We start from the raw sequence: 17,587 nt of genomic DNA, 5'->3' as shown, positions 1-17,587 counted from the left end.
TTTTGGGCTGAAATTAACAAACCTTTCTTCTTATCAGTTAATATAAAAAAAAGACTCAAATGAAGTGGATTTTTCAGCCACTTTTTGCAAACAGTGAGCAATAAGGGCGGCACGGTGGTGCAGTGGTTAGCACTGTCACCTCACAGCAAAAAAGGTTCCGGGTTCAAATCCGGTCCTGGGCCTTTCTGTGTGGAGTTTGCATGTTCTCCCTGTGCTTGCGTGGGTTCTCTCCGGGTTCTCCGGCTTCCTCCCATCATCCAAAAACATGCACCTCAGGTCAGGTTACCTGGCGCCGCGCTAGTGGCAGCCTGCTGCAGCAGCTCCCCCTGAGAGCCCCCCTGCTGTAGTGAAGACATTTCCCCTCGGGGATTAATAAAGTGTATAAAATCAAAATCAAAAAAAAAAAATATTTATTATATCCATTAAGGTCTGTGTTCGTTTGGACAACAGACCTTTGGAAATTAAATTGAGATTTTTTTTTTTAACACCTTATGAGGCAGTTTTTGTAGAAGCCTAATATAAGACGTTTCAAGAGATCCTGTTTTATTTTTTGTGGCTGATTGATTGCATGCATTCATATGCTACATCTTCAGTAAAACCAAAAGAAGTACAAATGAGAACTTAAGCGCTACAAATGTGAGAAAAACGTATAAAACCTGGACAAGGAGCTTCATAAATTCAGGATCTATGACTGCAAACCGTATTATGTTTAAAATCTAACCCTCCACTGTCACTAACACATCATTCAAAGGTATAAATCTTGTAAAAAAGATTTTTACTGGCAAGTTCAGGCAAAAGAGCTCCTTTAATGCTCCATCAATCTCTCCTACTGAAAGGTATGTAAAGGTATGGTTTCTGTACAGCTATAGATCATACTTTAAAAACATCTGTAACTGACTGTATACTGAGACATAAGGAACGATTTCACTGCTGACAAGAAGCAGGTTTTGAGGCTCATCACTTCACACAAGTAAATATTTCACATACCTCACGTATCCGTGACATCCAGACCTCGTCAGAATTTTCCATCTGCAACGGGCCGGTGCCATTCTGCATCTGCACGGACAGCATCACAGGTGCATTGGGGGCCGGACACTGCCACTTGGGCAGAGCAAGGATGGCCAGGGTCGGAGTGATGAAACTGAAGGTCCCACCCTGGAGGATCGGTAACCTGTAAGTTGATGGGGTCAAAGGTCAGAGGTCACTGGACCAAATTATGTCATGTCTCTGCAGACTTAAGTGACCTGGATCAAGGCCGTCCAAAAGGAAGACAGCTGGAATGAGTATGTTGCTTTTCTCAGTGACAGGAAGTCCCATCAGGAAACCAAAAAAAAAGTGATTTTTGGTTTCAAATCCTGATGATTCTGAAAATCTCAACAAGGTTTTCATAGGTTAGGTTAGGTTAGGTAGTTACTTTATTAATCCCCAAGGGGACATTTTTTTGCTACAGCAGCATACAGGAAGCAATAGATAATAATAGAATAATAGAAAGCAATAAAATAGCAGTAAAAATATAAATATAAAATATAAAATGCACAGTACGCATATACAGTATATACATTATATAGAAAGGGAAAAATAAGGAACAAACTGCTGAATCCTCATGTGATGATATAATACAATGGCAGGTTTCAGCTTTTGAAACTGACCTGTCGGAGATGGTTCATGTCATAATGTCTTAAGTCCTAACGTGGAGCAGCTGTTCCTAACACATCTGCCTTGCAATTACAACAACCCCTCCCCAGTTGGGAACAGTTACAACTATTTCCCCTGCAGCAATTCCCATGTTGGACATTTACTGTATTCTTACTTTCTTCTGCAATTTAGCAATTCTTTTCTTTTTAAGATCTTGTGCTTGTCATCCTAATTTTTTTTTTCACAAGTCCATTTTGTATTTTGTTAGTTTTCCTTGTTGAATGCTCAACACTAAATTTGCAAAACAAAATATTCAATTACACTCATTTTTTTATTTTATTTATTTTTTTATTTTTTTATTTTATACACTTTATTAATCCCCGAGGGGAAATTTCTCATGAAGGTTAGATTAAATCGAGGTGGCTGTAGAGTTTTACTTGTTTAAAACCTAAATAGAAAAACGTGTTTTCACTGCGGCTTTGCATGAAATAATACGTACCAGGCTCGTGCAGTACAGTTTGTCATTTTTCGTTGCTGTTGTTGTCTTGCAGCATACGTACTTTTTATGCACTTTTGTCTGAATGTTTTTGAGTTAGTATCTGTATGTTCTCCTTTCATAAAACTCACCAGACCACCATTTGAGAAGTGCAGTAAAAATAAGGATCAACGTACTGATTGTTCAATGTCAAAGTTTTTGCTGCAATCCCATTTTCGTCCTTTTAAGCTTTTGCCAAACTGTGTAGGTGGAGACCTCAAACAAAGGCATTAGCTATTTGCTCAGGCTCACTGCTCCACAGTGCAGAGGGATGTTTGAGGAGCTCTGCACTGTGTTGTACCACCGCACCACCTCCCACGCAGACAGGAAAAATCAAGAAGCATAAAGATGAATGCATCAGAGGAATTATTGTAATCAAAGTGCTCAGCTACCAGGATTTTACATCTCTGTATTAAAGGTAATTACTGAAGGCTGTTAAAATGCTGCTCTGCTTTGTTTCATCTCTGCATCCAGTTTGTGAAACCATCCCTGGACTACTGCAGGGAGGCAGCGCATGTAGGAGGGCAGAGCCACCCTGCAACTTAATCCTCAGGAAATTACAATGTAAAAGCTTTCTTATCAACGGTGGTGTAAAACATTCACAGTTCAAAGGTGAAACAATAAAGACGACGAGAAACATTCTGAAGTGGGTCAGATTGCACCGGCTATAAATCTTCAAACTGACTGACGGCGCTATTTAAAGCACGAACACACACACACACACACACACACACACACACACACACACACACACACACACACACACACACACACATTCAAATGTGTGTGTGTGTGTGTGTGTGTGTGTGTGTGTGTGTGTTTGGACAACAGACCTTTGTGAGTTTTTTTTTTTAACACCTTATGAGGCAGTGTGTGTCAGTGTGTGTGTGTGTGTGTGTGTGTGTGTGTGTGTGTGTGTGTGTGTGTGTGTGTGTGTGTGTGTGTGTGTGTGTGTGTGTGTGTGTGTGTGTTCGTGTGTGTCAACTGGTCCATCCCGGTCCGGTGTTACCTGGTTCCGACAGCCGTCTGGAGCAGCGTACTTAATCCTGACACAAAGAAGATGGTGGAGATGAGCTGGCTCTTGGCAGTGTTGTTGTCTTTTATGCAGAGTGGCTCGGCTAGGATCAGCGGCACGGCAATGATGCCACCGAATGCGAGGATGTAATGCTGCAAAAAGAGGATAAATAGTACTTTATTATATAATACTTTTTGTAAGTGCTGAAAAACATGTTCCTTTAAACCCAGTTAATCATTGTTTAGGTTTATTCTGAACCAGTCGGGTTGAGATTACATGATCCACTTCATATGGAGACAAGAAGGGCTTGTTCTAGTTCTGAGGTTACGGAAACACAATGATTCTTAGTTTTAGGTGATTATAAACTAATGAAAACATAATTATGGATAATATATTCTATGTCTACCAATAGATTCTCCTAAATCCTTCAAACTGATCTATGACTAGTTTGTTATATCATCCACTGTGCCGTTTATCCAAAAGAATTTGGACAAAGGGTAAAATAAATAGAAGACAGATGTTGAAAGGGCTCAGCAGATGTCATGGGACTGTTTTCGAACTGGCCACTCATATCAGTCAGAGGAAGATATTTAAGATCAGTTTCATGACAGGAAACAGCGAGGGGGATTCCTCGAGGCCGACTATGATGGCCTCACGTCATCTCTAGAGAACGTGTTCATCTGAGAATTGACAAAAGTTCATCTTTTCAGCACCAGACTGTCCTCTCAGGGGCGTCTGTCCAGGCAGCTCAATGTAACAGCTCTATTTTCTTTAACAGATACGATGGGAGCGAAGCAGGAGGTCAGGTTACGTGTTATAAAGAGTGACCAACACTACATCGTATGGAGGTCGGGGGCAGTGGGATAGATGATATACGGGACTTTAAACACAGTGACAGCTGTTCGTGTTCTTTGGGACGTTGTTATTTTGGTGCGGCTCAACTGGCTTTGACCTGCGCTTGTGCCCGTTTGCAATTTTTGTCGACCAAGCTGAACCCGGCTGGGCTGAGATGGGAGGAACGGCACAACAGGAAGTGCGTTGTTGAAGATGCATCGGTGCAGTGCAATATTGGTGCCTCTGCCAGTAACTAAACTGTTAATAAATAAACTGATGTTGAGGTGTTAATAAATAAACGGATGTTGTGGTGTTAATAAATAAACTGACGTTGAGGTGTTAATAAATAAAAAGATGTTAAGGTGTTAATACATAAACTGATGTTGAGGTGTTAATAAATAAACTGATGTTGAGGTGTTAATAAATAAACTGATGTTGAGGTGTTAATATAATAAAAAGATGTTGAGGTGTTAATAAATAAACTGATGTTGAGGTGTTAATAAATAAACTGATGTTGAGGTGTTAATAAATAAACTGATGTTGAGGTGTTAATAAATCAACTGATGTTGAGGTGTTAATAAATCAACTGATGTTGAGGTGTTAATAAATCAACTGATGTTGAGGTGTTAATAAATAAACTGATGTTGAGGTGTTAATAAATAAACTGATGTTGAGGTGTTAATAAATAAACTGACGTTGAGGTGTTAATATAATAAAAAGATGTTAAGGTGTTAATAAATAAACTGATGTTGAGGTGTTAATATAATAAAAAGATGTTAAGGTGTTAATAAATAAACTGATGTTGAGGTGTTAATAAATAAACTGATGTTGAGGTGTTAATAAATAAACTGATGTTGGGGTGTTAATAAATAAACTGACGTTGAGGTGTTAATAAATAAACTGATGTTGAGGTGTTAATATAATAAAAAGATGTTAAGGTGTTAATAAATAAACTGATGTTGAGGTGTTAATAAATAAACTGATGTTGAGGTGTTAATAAATAAACTGATGTTGGGGTGTTAATAAATAAACTGATGTTGAAGTGTTAATATAATAAAAAGATGTTAAGGTGTTAATAAATAAACTGATGTTGAGGTGTTAATAAATAAACTGATGTTGAGGTGTTAATAAATAAACTGATGTTGAGGTGTTAATAAATAAACTGATGTTGAGGTGTTAATAAATAAACTGATGTTGGGGTGTTAATAAATAAACTGATGTTGAGGTGTTAATATAATAAAAAGATGTTAAGGTGTTAATAAATAAACTGATGTTGAGGTGTTAATATAATAAAAAGATGTTAAGGTGTTAATAAATAAACTGATGTTGAGGTGTTAATAAATAAACTGATGTTGAGGTGTTAATAAATAAACTGATGTTGTGGTGTTAATAAATAAACTGATGCTGAGGTGTTAATAAATAAACTGATGTTGAGGTGTTAATAAATAAACTGATGTTGAGGTGTTAATAAATAAACTGATGTTGAGGTGTTAATAAATAAACTGATGTTGAGGTGTTAATATAATAAAAAGATGTTAAGGTGTTAATAAATAAACTGATGTTGAGGTGTTAATATAATAAAAAGATGTTAAGGTGTTAATAAATAAACTGATGTTGAGGTGTTAATATAATAAAAAGATGTTAAGGTGTTAATAAATAAACTGATGTTGAGGTGTTAATAAATAAACTGATGTTGAGGTGTTAATAAATAAACTGATGTTGAGGTGTTAATAAATAAACTGATGTTGAGGTGTTAATATAATAAAAAGATGTTAAGGTGTTAATAAATAAACTGATGTTGAGGTGTTAATAAATAAACTGATGTTGAGGTGTTAATAAATAAACTGATGTTGAGGTGTTAATAAATAAACTGATGTTGAGGTGTTAATAAATAAACTGATGTTGGGGTGTTAATAAATAAACTGATGTTGAGGTGTTAATATAATAAAAAGATGTTAAGGTGTTAATAAATAAACTGATGTTGAGGTGTTAATATAATAAAAAGATGTTAAGGTGTTAATAAATAAACTGATGTTGTGGTGTTAATAAATAAACTGATGCTGAGGTGTTAATAAATAAACTGATGTTGAGGTGTTAATAAATAAACTGATGTTGAGGTGTTAATAAATAAACTGATGTTGAGGTGTTAATAAATAAACTGATGTTGAGGTGTTAATAAATAAACTGACGTTGAGGTGTTAATAAATAAACTGATGTTGAGGTGTTAATAAATAAACTGATGTTGAGGTGTTAATAAATAAACTGATGTTGAGGTGTTAATAAATAAACTGATGTTGAGGTGTTAATATAATAAAAAGATGTTAAGGTGTTAATAAATAAACTGATGTTGAGGTGTTAATAAATAAACTGATGTTGAGGTGTTAATAAATAAACTGATGTTGTGGTGTTAATAAATAAACTGATGTTGAGGTGTTAATAAATAAACTGATGTTGAGGTGTTAATAAATAAACTGATGTTGAGGTGTTAATAAATAAATGGATGTTGTGGTGTTAATATAATAAAGAGATGTTAAGGTGTTAATAAATAAACGGACTGTTCACCTCTCAACATGCTTCCAGCTCCTGATTTCACTGTATTGGATGAGTGTTCTTTGTTCACTTTGTCATTTAATTAATATCAGTGTTTATAAGACGCAGGATTTTGTCTTATATCCTTGAACGCTTCTTACATTGGGCAGCAGTTATCATAATACAAAGTGAAGAGGTATTTATAATAAATTGATTGTTGATAAATTGATGTTCAATTTAACAGCATCAGCCCATGGAGGCCGACTCATTGTACCATAAATTCAGTGATTAGAGCCTGAACCTCCAGACAAGTACGTCAAGTTTTGCATTCATAATAAAGTGACAGTCTGCTGCATCACAGTGGTCTTAAAGGGAATGACAGTCGGTCCATTAAATAACTTTCATGACTTATCTACCTGTCTATAATGTAACTTAAGTGTATGTAATGTACCTTTTGAAGTGATCACCGAAAACTTCTTGTTTACATGTTTAACACCAGTACTATTATGGCAATTATCTAACAATGGGCACATATTAAGAGCAATAAAACAATAATAAACCAACTGATACATTTTTTGCATTTTTTTTTTAATGCACTTTAGCAACAGGTATGTAGACAATGTCAAATGCTGTTTGCCAAACTAATCAAAACAATTAAATGAGTCAAACATTGCAGCAACATGTTGTGAATGCTCATTAAATTACAGAGCTAAATAACAGGGCTCCTGTTTGAGTAACAGTTATTTAAACTGTACACAAAACATTAAAGACTTAACCCATTAATATATATATACAGTATATAAAGTGTTAAATTGTACAAAGACTGACTGACCAGGGTTAGAGTTAGTCACTTTAAAGTAAGCTTAGGCACCTCAGAAGTCAAGAAAACTGAAAATATGACAGTCTAAAAATATCTATATATCCAAGTTTATCCATTTGAAATGCTTCATGTAACAGATTTTACTGCATGATTCAAATGTCACGGCTGCTCAGCTCTGAAACCATCTCAGGACCTTCTGCTCTTTTGATTTCCTTATGTAAGCCCAAGCACCACATTTCTTTTATCATGTTCTTGTCCTTGTATCTTCACTCTACCCCTGAATATTAGATATATGCTCTTATATATTCCTAGATGTCTGCCTTAAATAAACAAAACAAAGCCCTTGGCTTGTTAAGTGCTGCTGGATCAGATGATGTTATGTTTAATCCCATATTGACTACATGTATGTGGCAGTTCCTTTAAAAGGACCGTAATATCATCAAGTGCTTTGAATACGATAAACATTTCAAGTTTAGAGACTGCTCCTGTTGCCTGTGAACGATGCACCGCACCATGCCCCCCCCCCACACACACACACACACACCAAAATATGATTAATGAATCCTTATCTGACCTTGTGCCTGCTGAAGGTGAACATAATTATTTTGTATAGCCAACACAACTTCACAAAGGCACACCAGGACTGTGTAAAAATATATCTGCTGAATGTTGTCTACATGACTATCACGTTCAAGATAGGTCGACAAATTATACTTTCATGACACTGCACCAAACAAGTCTTGAGATAAATTTACCTGGAAGCCAAGCAGGATGCAGAGGTACCACGGCGGCCTGTCATTGAGGGAGTAGACCAGATCCACTCCTTCATCCACCGTCTCCTCCAGAGTTTCCTCCATGTGTGACTCCCCGATGTTAACGGTCAGCTGTGGCTGTTCATCACTGTCTTTGCCCTTGGAAAGAAGAAAAACAAGTCATTAATCAAGCCAGGTCCTTTCACCAAGCAAGATCAAATAAAAAACAATTCTGCTTTAATTCTAGCCAGATTATTTGGACACCAACTCCCAGACTGGAACGATCTGACAAGAAAAAACATAACTACAACTAATCATTCCTTGTTGCTGCTAACATACCAGAGACGTTTTGTTTTTCTTTGTCCTTGAAAGTGAGGATGGTTTTGCGGAAAGCCTTCCATCTTCACTGATGAGGCAGAAATACTGAGTGTACGTCAGGGAATTAATATGACAAGTGCAACATGTATGTCAGCAATAGCGGAGGGCAAGTGGTGTGAACGACATACCTCCCTATCAAGATGCATAAAGCTGAGGCCGGTCAGCAGTGGCCTCACACTCACTCTGACCCTGTAAACGTTATGAGTTGGTTTAATCGACATTTATTTATGTTGCACTTTAACATTTCCCCCCATCCTGTCATTCACAGAGATGATAACATACTTGTTATTGTGGGTTCAAATTCAAAGAGAAGAAGTGAGGCAGTGAGTTTGCCAGGTTGGAGGAGGTTGGATTTACAGCCGAGGCTTTAAAACATGAAGAAAAACAAGATGTTTAGTTGGTGATTACATTTTGTGTTGCTGAAATCAAACAGGAGGACTGTATTTTACTATTAAAAATAGTTATCGAGCAGGTAAATATTTTTCAATTGCACAAATTTTGGTGCAATTCATGTAATAAATGTATGACATGCTCAGTTTGGTGTGTGTGTGTGTGTGTGTGTGTGTGTGTGTGTGTGTGTGTGTGTGTGTGTGTGTGTGTGTGTGTGTGTGTGTGTGTGTGTGTGTGTGTGTGTGTGTGTGTGTGTGTGTGTGTGTGTGTGTGTGTCAAAGGGGGAAAGGCAATAATTAATGAGAGTGATGTTAACGGCATTAATAGAATGCTTCATATTTGCATTCATTTAAATCAAGTTGATGCTTTGTAATGGTTTGCATTTATGTCACATGAAAAATAAACCACATTACAGTATAAAACTTTTTTAAAGCAAAGCTACCCAGCAGCTACTTAAAGCCTCTGGTTTTATGTGATTGTAGGCCGGTGTTGTGGGATGTACCAGCATGCACTGATGTATGCAGTACCGTATGCAAATATAGGCGGCACTTGCTTTTCATGCCATGTCTGGTGACGAGTACTGACAGGTGAAGTTGGGGTAATATAAAAGTTACTGCATATTTTTACTCGGTTCATTTTCACGTTCAACCTCAATGACCAGTTCCATTTAACGAGATCTCCCCCTTCCAAAAAAAAAGCTCAGAGACTTCGTTTGTTGTGTCCAGACGCAGCGCAGCAACATGAGATGTACAGAGCAGTCGGAAGCAATAACCTTTGCGAGAAATTATTTCTAGTTATGTGACTTGATTAAAGTCAGCGCCTGAGTTACACATTATTTTTGGTACATGCACATTTGAGAGCTGAAGTGTCAGGTGCCCCACATTTTTGTGGGAACAGAGAGAAACAAAGAGCCAAATGTGGCAAGTCGGGGTGGTGGGGAGTAATGTTGTGGGACATGAACCTTTACCCTAAAAGAATTTGTAATTCAACAATTCATTAATTCTCTTATGCAGCAGCTACCAGAAGTAGACTTCAGTTACAGGCCTGAGTGTTGGTCTCCACTCAGCCAAATATCCAGGTTTAACAAGCAGGGAAAGTTCACTGAAGCCCTGACCTTTGACCTTGTTTCTGGCTCTGACTACTGTTCAAATGTTGGAACCCAAGGCAGACAGCGCCAGAGGTTCTGTTACATAAAGGTGTGCTGATATAAGATATTTTCCATCAAGGTGTCAACTAAATAAGCATTCAGGACATCAGAGGCAACATTTGTTCAACTAACCTCAATTTACTCTTCCTGAAGGAAGACTGACATCTGAGATCTCATTTACGTTGGTTTGAAAGTGTTTTATTCCTGGAAAGATGCAGTTTTCTTGTCTTTTAAATTTTGGGGACATCAGGAACAAGAAAAATAATTCAAATGTGAGAAAAATGCATAGTGTGGTCTTCTGGTATGAAACTTAGAGGCCTTATTTCAACTATCCAAGGGCAGAGGTCAGAAGTAGAAGACAAATAAAATAAAAAATAAAAAAGTGACAAATACAAGTTATATATGATGATTTATCAGTAAATTGTTGTTGATGAAGCAGGACAATGACATAGCATCTCCTCCATGTGGCAATGTAGTCACATTGAGGGCGGCATGGTGGTGCAGTGGTTAGCACTGTCACCTCACAGCAAAAAAGGTTCCAGGTTCGAATCCGGTCCTGGGCCTTTCTGTGCGGAGTTTGCATGTTCTCCCTGTGCTTGCGTGGGTTCTCTCCGGGTTCTCCGGCTTCCTCCCATCATCCAAAAACATGCACCTCAGGTCAGGTTACCTGGCGCTGCGCTAGTGGCATCCTGCTGCAGCAGCTCCCCTGAGAGCCCCTCTGCTGTAGTGAAGACATTTCCCCTCCGGGATTAATAAAGTGTATAAAATCAAAATCAAATTAATTCGAAACACCCAATTTTTGCTATGAAGCCAGATGCCCAAGTTTTCCTTCAGCCGACTCCCTCTTAAAACGAGCCACATGGGACGGATCAGTTTCCTGCTGGTTAGTACAAACACTCTTTAAAATCTGCCTGTTTGAAGTGTCCTGACGTCTAATTTAGTTGTAACGTGAACAAATTATTAATTCGGCTAATATGTAGCTGAAAACATGAAATAACAGATATGACCTTGACTTCTGTTTCCAGGAAGGTTTCATTTCTACCAGATAAGTGTGTTTACAGTATATTATGTGTTATATTTCCCATGTGAGCTGTCTTCAAATGCAAAGAGGTCATTTCTCTCTTGACACAGTCCACCCAGGACAGATCAGCTTCCAGAGGGCTTGTACCAAGTCTTTTGAGGACATGTCTGTTTGAAGTCTGAAGATGACACCCACGTTTGAAATGTGACAGAGATGCTCCTGGGGGGGTTGAAAAGGTGGGCGAGGTGAGGGAGGAGGTGACAACATATGAGGAGTCATTGCACGGAGAATGTGTCGGAAATTTAGCAGTTAGCAAAAATAAAAAAATGTATTAACTCTTTAAAGAAATCCATAAACTTTTGCAAATCTCTTAGTTGTTGTTTTTTACAAGCCTTGAATTATTTTCTAAATCTGCTTGCTATTGGGAGAAAAAGACAAAGTTCTGTCATGGTTTAAATTTCTGATATTAGACAGCAGCATCTCTGGAAGGAAGGACATGATTTAACTTCTCCCTTCAGTGGTAGTCGTAGACAAACAAGCACGCTCCTACTCTGAAATTCAGTTTGAACCTGGACGGGTTTGAACAACCTGACTACACATCTCAATGCTGTCCATGTTTACACGCTAACAACACGTAGACTTCTGTAATAATCAGAGAACAAATCTTCTGCTGTTGTATTAGAGCTCCACAATCTGCAGTGTTATTAGTGACAGATTTGTCCCTTTTGTTGTGTTTTAATCTCACGCCTGCCGTTAACACCCTAACAAGCCAAGACACCGACATAAATCAGCCACATTAACCAAAGTCAGTGGACAGAGAGTTTGTTTATTTTATTACGAACACAAGGATTTAAAAGTAGATCTGAATTAATCATTATTATTAATAATTTAAAGCGAAAACAGTGGAAGACAAAACAGATGATGTCACACAACAAAGACTATATTTTAAGAGTTATTGCTGAAGACAGTGTGATGTTACTTTCATCTCTGCTTTTTAAATCAGCACACTAAAATGTCAACGATCAATAAGTCTTTACTCAGAGCACTATATCATATCAGTGATAATAAACAGATTCTCAACTCCTTCATCAACATCCTCTCCAGATGCATCACATATTACACAATAGATATCATAAACAGAATCTGTTTCAAAACAAAGTTCACCGACAGGGCCGAAGCCTTTCCACCCTGCTGAGTCTCAGAGGTTTGAGTCTCAGAGGTGATGTTGAGTCTCAGAGGTTTGAGTCTCAGAGGTTTGACTCTCAGAGGTGATGTTGAGTCTCAGAGGTGATGTTGAGTCTCAGAGGTGATGTTGAGTCTCAGAGGTTTGAGTCTCAGAGGTGATGTTGAGTCTCAGAGGTGATGTTGAGTCTCAGAGGTGATGTTGAGTCTCAGAGGTGATGTTGAGTCTCAGAGGTTTGAGTCTCAGAGGTGATGTTGAGTCTCAGAGGTTTGAGTCTCAGAGGTGATGTTGAGTCTCAGAGGTGATGTTGAGTCTCAGAGGTGATGTTGAGTCTCAGAGGTGATGTTGAGTCTCAGAGGTTTGAGTCTCAGAGGTGATGTTGAGTCTCAGAGGTTTGAGTCTCAGAGGTGATGTTGAGTCTCAGAGGTTTGAGTCTCAGAGGTGATGTTGAGTCTCAGAGGTGATGCTAAGTGCGTCTCACTGTTACATCTCTGTCACACAGACAGGAGTCAGATGATCGAGACAGACTGAACAGTCATGGACTCGTCTGCTTTGGTTTTCTTTCATGTTCCAGGATCTCAGCAGGTTGCACAAACAGACATGTGCTTCAGTCATTGTACGACCATTTGCTTCCACCTAGTGGTTACCTTCCTGAACTCCAACTACAGAAGAGGAGGCTTTGTAATAAGCAGCATGTCAGCTACTTATAACTGAGCTATGAAGGGTTAGTTAACGAGACGGCTGCTGCGTTTAGTTGTTAGAAAAGAAGAAAAAAAACCTCCAAATCCAAAATATTGTCTAGTATTTAATTAACAGATGGCATTGTTCCTGTGAATATTACTTTATTTTTATGTATTATCTTTATAATCCCAGAATAGCGATTTTCTTTTTTTAGGGCGAATTTTCAGACTGGAATCAAAAGTTTTCTAAAAAAAAAAAGTTTCTAATTTAACAAATATGAACTGAGAATAAAATTATCTGGATTATAAACAAATGGTCTTTTATAGTTTTGTTAGATTTTTTTTTTACAGATTTGAGAATTTTGATCATGATTTATTAAGTTTTAATTGTGAATCAGGCCTCTTTGATTCAGAGTCTAAAAAACGTTTACTTGAATTCAGTTGTATTCGTCGAAATGGGCGGGATCTTCATTAATGAAAGAGGCAAGAGTTCCTCTTGTTTTTTAAGCTTGCATTAAAAAAATACAAAAATAACTTCATAATGACTAGTTTTGACAGTGTTTGTGTCAATTTCAAAGTTAAAGGCACCAAACATAATCCTCCATTTTATTTAAATGGCAGCAGAAATGTGATGGAAATCTTGATGGAAATGTTATTACCCTGAACACATCATTGTAATTTCTCAGGTGATTAAAGCTCAGGATGGATGGATGGATGGATGGATGGATGGATGGATGGATGGATGGATGGATGGATGGATGGATGGATGGATGGATGGATGGATGGATGGAAGGATGGATGGATGGATGGATGGATGGATGGATGGATGGATGGATGGATGGATGGATGGATGGATGATAGATGGATGGATGGATGGATGGATGGATGGATAGATGGATGGATGGATGGATGGATGGATGGATGGATGGATGGATGGATGGATGGATGGATGGATGGATGGATGGATGGATGGATGGATGGATGGATGGATGGATGGATGGATGGATGGATGGATGGATGGATGGATGGATGGATGGATGGATGGATGGATGGATGGATGGATGGATGGATGGATGGATGGATGGATGGATGGATGGACGGATGGATGGACGGATGGACGGATGGATGGATGGATGGACGGATGGACGTATATATGGATGGATAGATGGATGATGTATGTATGTATGTATGTATGTATGTATGTATGTATGGATGGATGGATGGATGGATGGATGGATGGTTGGTTGGTTGGTTGGATGGATGGATGGATGGATGGATGGATGGATGGATGGATGGATGGATGGATGGATGGTTGGTTGGTTGGATGGATGGATGGATGGATGGATGGATGGATGGATGGATGGATGGATGGATGGATGGATGGATGGATGGATGGATGGATGGATGGATGGATGGATGGATGGATGGATGGATGGATGGATGGATGGATGGATGGATGATAAAAACAGACGACAGTCCATCCATCCATCATCCGTCCAGCGTGATGTTTCAGTGTGCAGCATCATGTGATTGACAGCTGGGCCGATGGGAAGATGGATTGGTTTTCTGTCTGCTGTGAAGAACATTGAGGAACTCGTTCAGTGATGAAGATGGAGACAAGCGGTCCAGATGAGATCAATGTTTATGTCTAACACTCACATATGTGAAAGTCGTAACCACCTCAACTCTTTGGCTTTTACATTCAGTTCATAACATTTCAGTACAGATTAAATGATGAACCCGTTTTGCCTTCATCAGTGAGTTCTTCCCTCAAACACGATCACTGAACCTCAACCTTTGTTGCCTCATCTTAATGACCAAAACAGTTTCTCCACATTAAACATCAAACGTATTTTAGTCTTCAAAAGATGCCATCCACCTGCCTCATCTCTTGTTCCACATAGACTATGATGTTGATATTTATGACACCAGAAAATCTAATCATATTTATCTAAATGTACCTTTTTAATTTGGGATTGACAGTTTTCTTATTTAAAACTGTCAATCTTGTATTTTAGCTAAACGATCTAAATCTTTCTTAACTTCCACTTAAAGCTTCAGACCAGTTTCAGGAGTGAAGTGAAGTGTGTGGGAGATGAGCAGATGTGGTTATTGATTTACACACTCACAGACAAACATGCATGCACACATATACACATATTAAGTGCCATATTTAGTAACACCAGCCAAAATCCACTGCTTCTGTCCACCAGCATTTCAAACAACCCGAGCGTGGAGTTCAAGGGTCGGAGTTACTGCACCATGACGATGTTCCTGTGACCAAAGGTACATTGATTCCTCTTTAACATGAAGCCAGCCTTTGTTTTTATGGTTTAGCCTTCATCCTCTCTGGATACCTGAAACTCTGAAATGAACAGGAACAGCTCGACTTCCCCGAACTGACGAACAAAAGCTCTTTTGTTTAAATTGTAGGAAAAAATGCCAAAAACACATTTTCTTTTTTTTTGTTTTATTGCGTCACACCAGTGAGCTTCAAATACGACTATTATGTATCAGGTGTCGAGGATTTCAAAAAAAAGTTTGTGCCTATTTCACAGCATGAGGAACAATGAGGGTAGAAGATGTGTGTTTCAACGCTACACAGATGCATGAAAAATATATCAGTTTTATTAAAAGTTTAACCAGAAACATGATTCCTGCATTTGCTGCTTCCATTTTTTGTGGTTTGAAGTCGTTATCTGGCCAGATTTAATAAACACCTTGGATAGTTTTAGCTGTAAATCTTACATACGATCAGATTATCTACGAGGAAGATGACACATCTTGTATTTGTTTGAAACAAATAACCTGATTAGCATCGTCTTTCAGTATTGTTCTACCAGAGAAAACTGTCACGGACAATAAAGCTCATAAAAAAGAGTTTCTAAATACTGTAAAACTTTTAATTTATTTTGGGATTGAAGCATCCACAGTAAAATAAACAGACCAGGAAACAGAAGTTGAATTAGTTTGAGATGCATCTCATGGAAAACATGCACAACTGGAATAAACATCATGATCTTGATAATGACGAAGACTTTAAAATCAACCATGAAAACTTCATGTGGATAGAAGTCAGCAGGATTAATCAAAATATTAAAATGTATTATCCCTAATTCAATATCTGTGAATTGATTATTTTGTTGTGTATATATAAGTATATATACAAGAACAACTATTTTAAATGAGGCCTTTTGCTTCCGCATGTATTTTTTGTTTCTGCAGTTATCGACGGGTTTGTGTTCAAACATCTGCAGTTGAGTTTGTTTTGCTTCCCAACTTTTCTAAATTCTTCAGTTCGTTGAGACTCAGCTGTGTACACTCACACTCCCCATGCACTCCCAACTTTTACCAATCACACACACACACACACACACACACACACACACACACACACACACACACACACACACACACACACACACACACACACACACACACACACACACACACACACACACACACACACACACATGCAACAATATACGATATTCACTTTATGTTTCTTGGTTGATGTTTTATTATTTCTGGTTTGTTACACTTAAGACTTGTTTACGACACACTTTGAAACCATGCGATTGATTCCACAGAAATATGTCGTGTTTTGTGGAACACATGCACACGTTGGTGATTTCACATTCTACAGCAGCTTAGATTTACCTCCGAGTTTCACTCTTAGTTTGCTCGTAAAAGTAAAACAATAATTAAAAGTACTTTCATATTGAAAGCATTCATGGTAAAATACTTTGTGTTATACCTTTAGTCAGTGTTTGAAACTTTGACTTTGTTGGTGTCTCAAAGCCAAACTATAAAACTCAGAGAGGATGAAGACACTTACCCCAAAGGCCGGGTTGACGGTGCCCCGCTCCTTCAGTCCCAGCTCGATCTTCTCCTCCGGAGTGAGATGCATTCTGGTAACTGAGGCAAGGTGCTGACGGCCACCTCTTTAAGATCCTCATAAACACACAAACACACACCGGGGGAGTAAAACTCTCCACTGACCGCAGATGTAAAGAGGATAACGTGACGTCACCACGGTAACTGAGTATAGAAGTGAAGAAGAGAGCGGCTCTGCGGTTTGGTAATCTCCTCTCTGGCTCTGAACTGTTTGTGGTCAGCTGCTGGGACGGTGCGAGTTTTAGTGACTCTGACTTGCGGTCATGTGCCTGCTGTTGTGTGACGATAGATCTGATGAGGATAGACGAGCACGTTTGTCACATGAATCTTTGATTTGTCGTACTCATCTGCTCTTATCAAAGGTTTGGAGGGAAGAAATTTGCGGAACAAGTGTCACTGAAGAGTCATTAAAGTTCAACTTGTGTTCACCTGAGCTGGACTACAATAGACTCCATGTTAGTACCTGTCACATTATCATACATTATGTATTTAGAAAGATGACAGAGCCTCTAATAACAGATGTATTTTACCACAAACAGATCATTGTGTTCCACAGACTCACGTTAACTCAGATTAACCATTCGGCTCCGGGAGTATCGGCTGCAGTCATGCTGTGTTCAGGTCATTTACTCTGAAACAGCCTCTGGTACAACTTTTGAAACTTCATTTCAATCACACCTTTTCCAACTTGCAGTTACCTACGATCTTTTATTAAATCATTCTCTACCACCAGTATTTATAGTATTTATGACCTGGCTCTATAGATGTATG

The 17,587-nt window shown here is 38.3% G+C and overlaps 1 protein-coding gene across 1 annotated transcript in view; it reads right to left on the bottom strand.

The window, feature by feature from the left end:
- LOC138632806 (solute carrier family 23 member 2) overlaps nucleotides 1–16,945 on the bottom strand; it is a 41,071-nt gene extending 24,126 nt beyond the window's left edge. Inside the window, exons 1-4 of the mRNA XM_069718643.1 lie at nucleotides 16,758–16,945; nucleotides 8,124–8,279; nucleotides 3,180–3,337; nucleotides 988–1,171 (exon numbers count right to left, since the gene is read on the bottom strand). Coding sequence (XP_069574744.1) covers nucleotides 988–1,171; nucleotides 3,180–3,337; nucleotides 8,124–8,279; nucleotides 16,758–16,829 — 570 coding nt within the window. The 5' untranslated portion in view covers nucleotides 16,830–16,945. The remainder of the gene's footprint in view (nucleotides 1–987; nucleotides 1,172–3,179; nucleotides 3,338–8,123; nucleotides 8,280–16,757) is intronic.
- Nucleotides 16,946–17,587: the final 642 nt, after the last annotated feature.

Source organism: Brachyistius frenatus, unplaced genomic scaffold (assembly GCF_029030835.1).
Source record: "Brachyistius frenatus isolate BFR_SWC_R1_liver_20210118 unplaced genomic scaffold, ASM2903083v1 Contig_195, whole genome shotgun sequence".
Classification (NCBI taxonomy): Eukaryota; Metazoa; Chordata; class Actinopteri; family Embiotocidae; genus Brachyistius; species Brachyistius frenatus.
The sequence above is the reverse complement of the archived record's forward strand: the minus strand, read 5'-3'. Positions and strand labels throughout refer to the sequence as shown.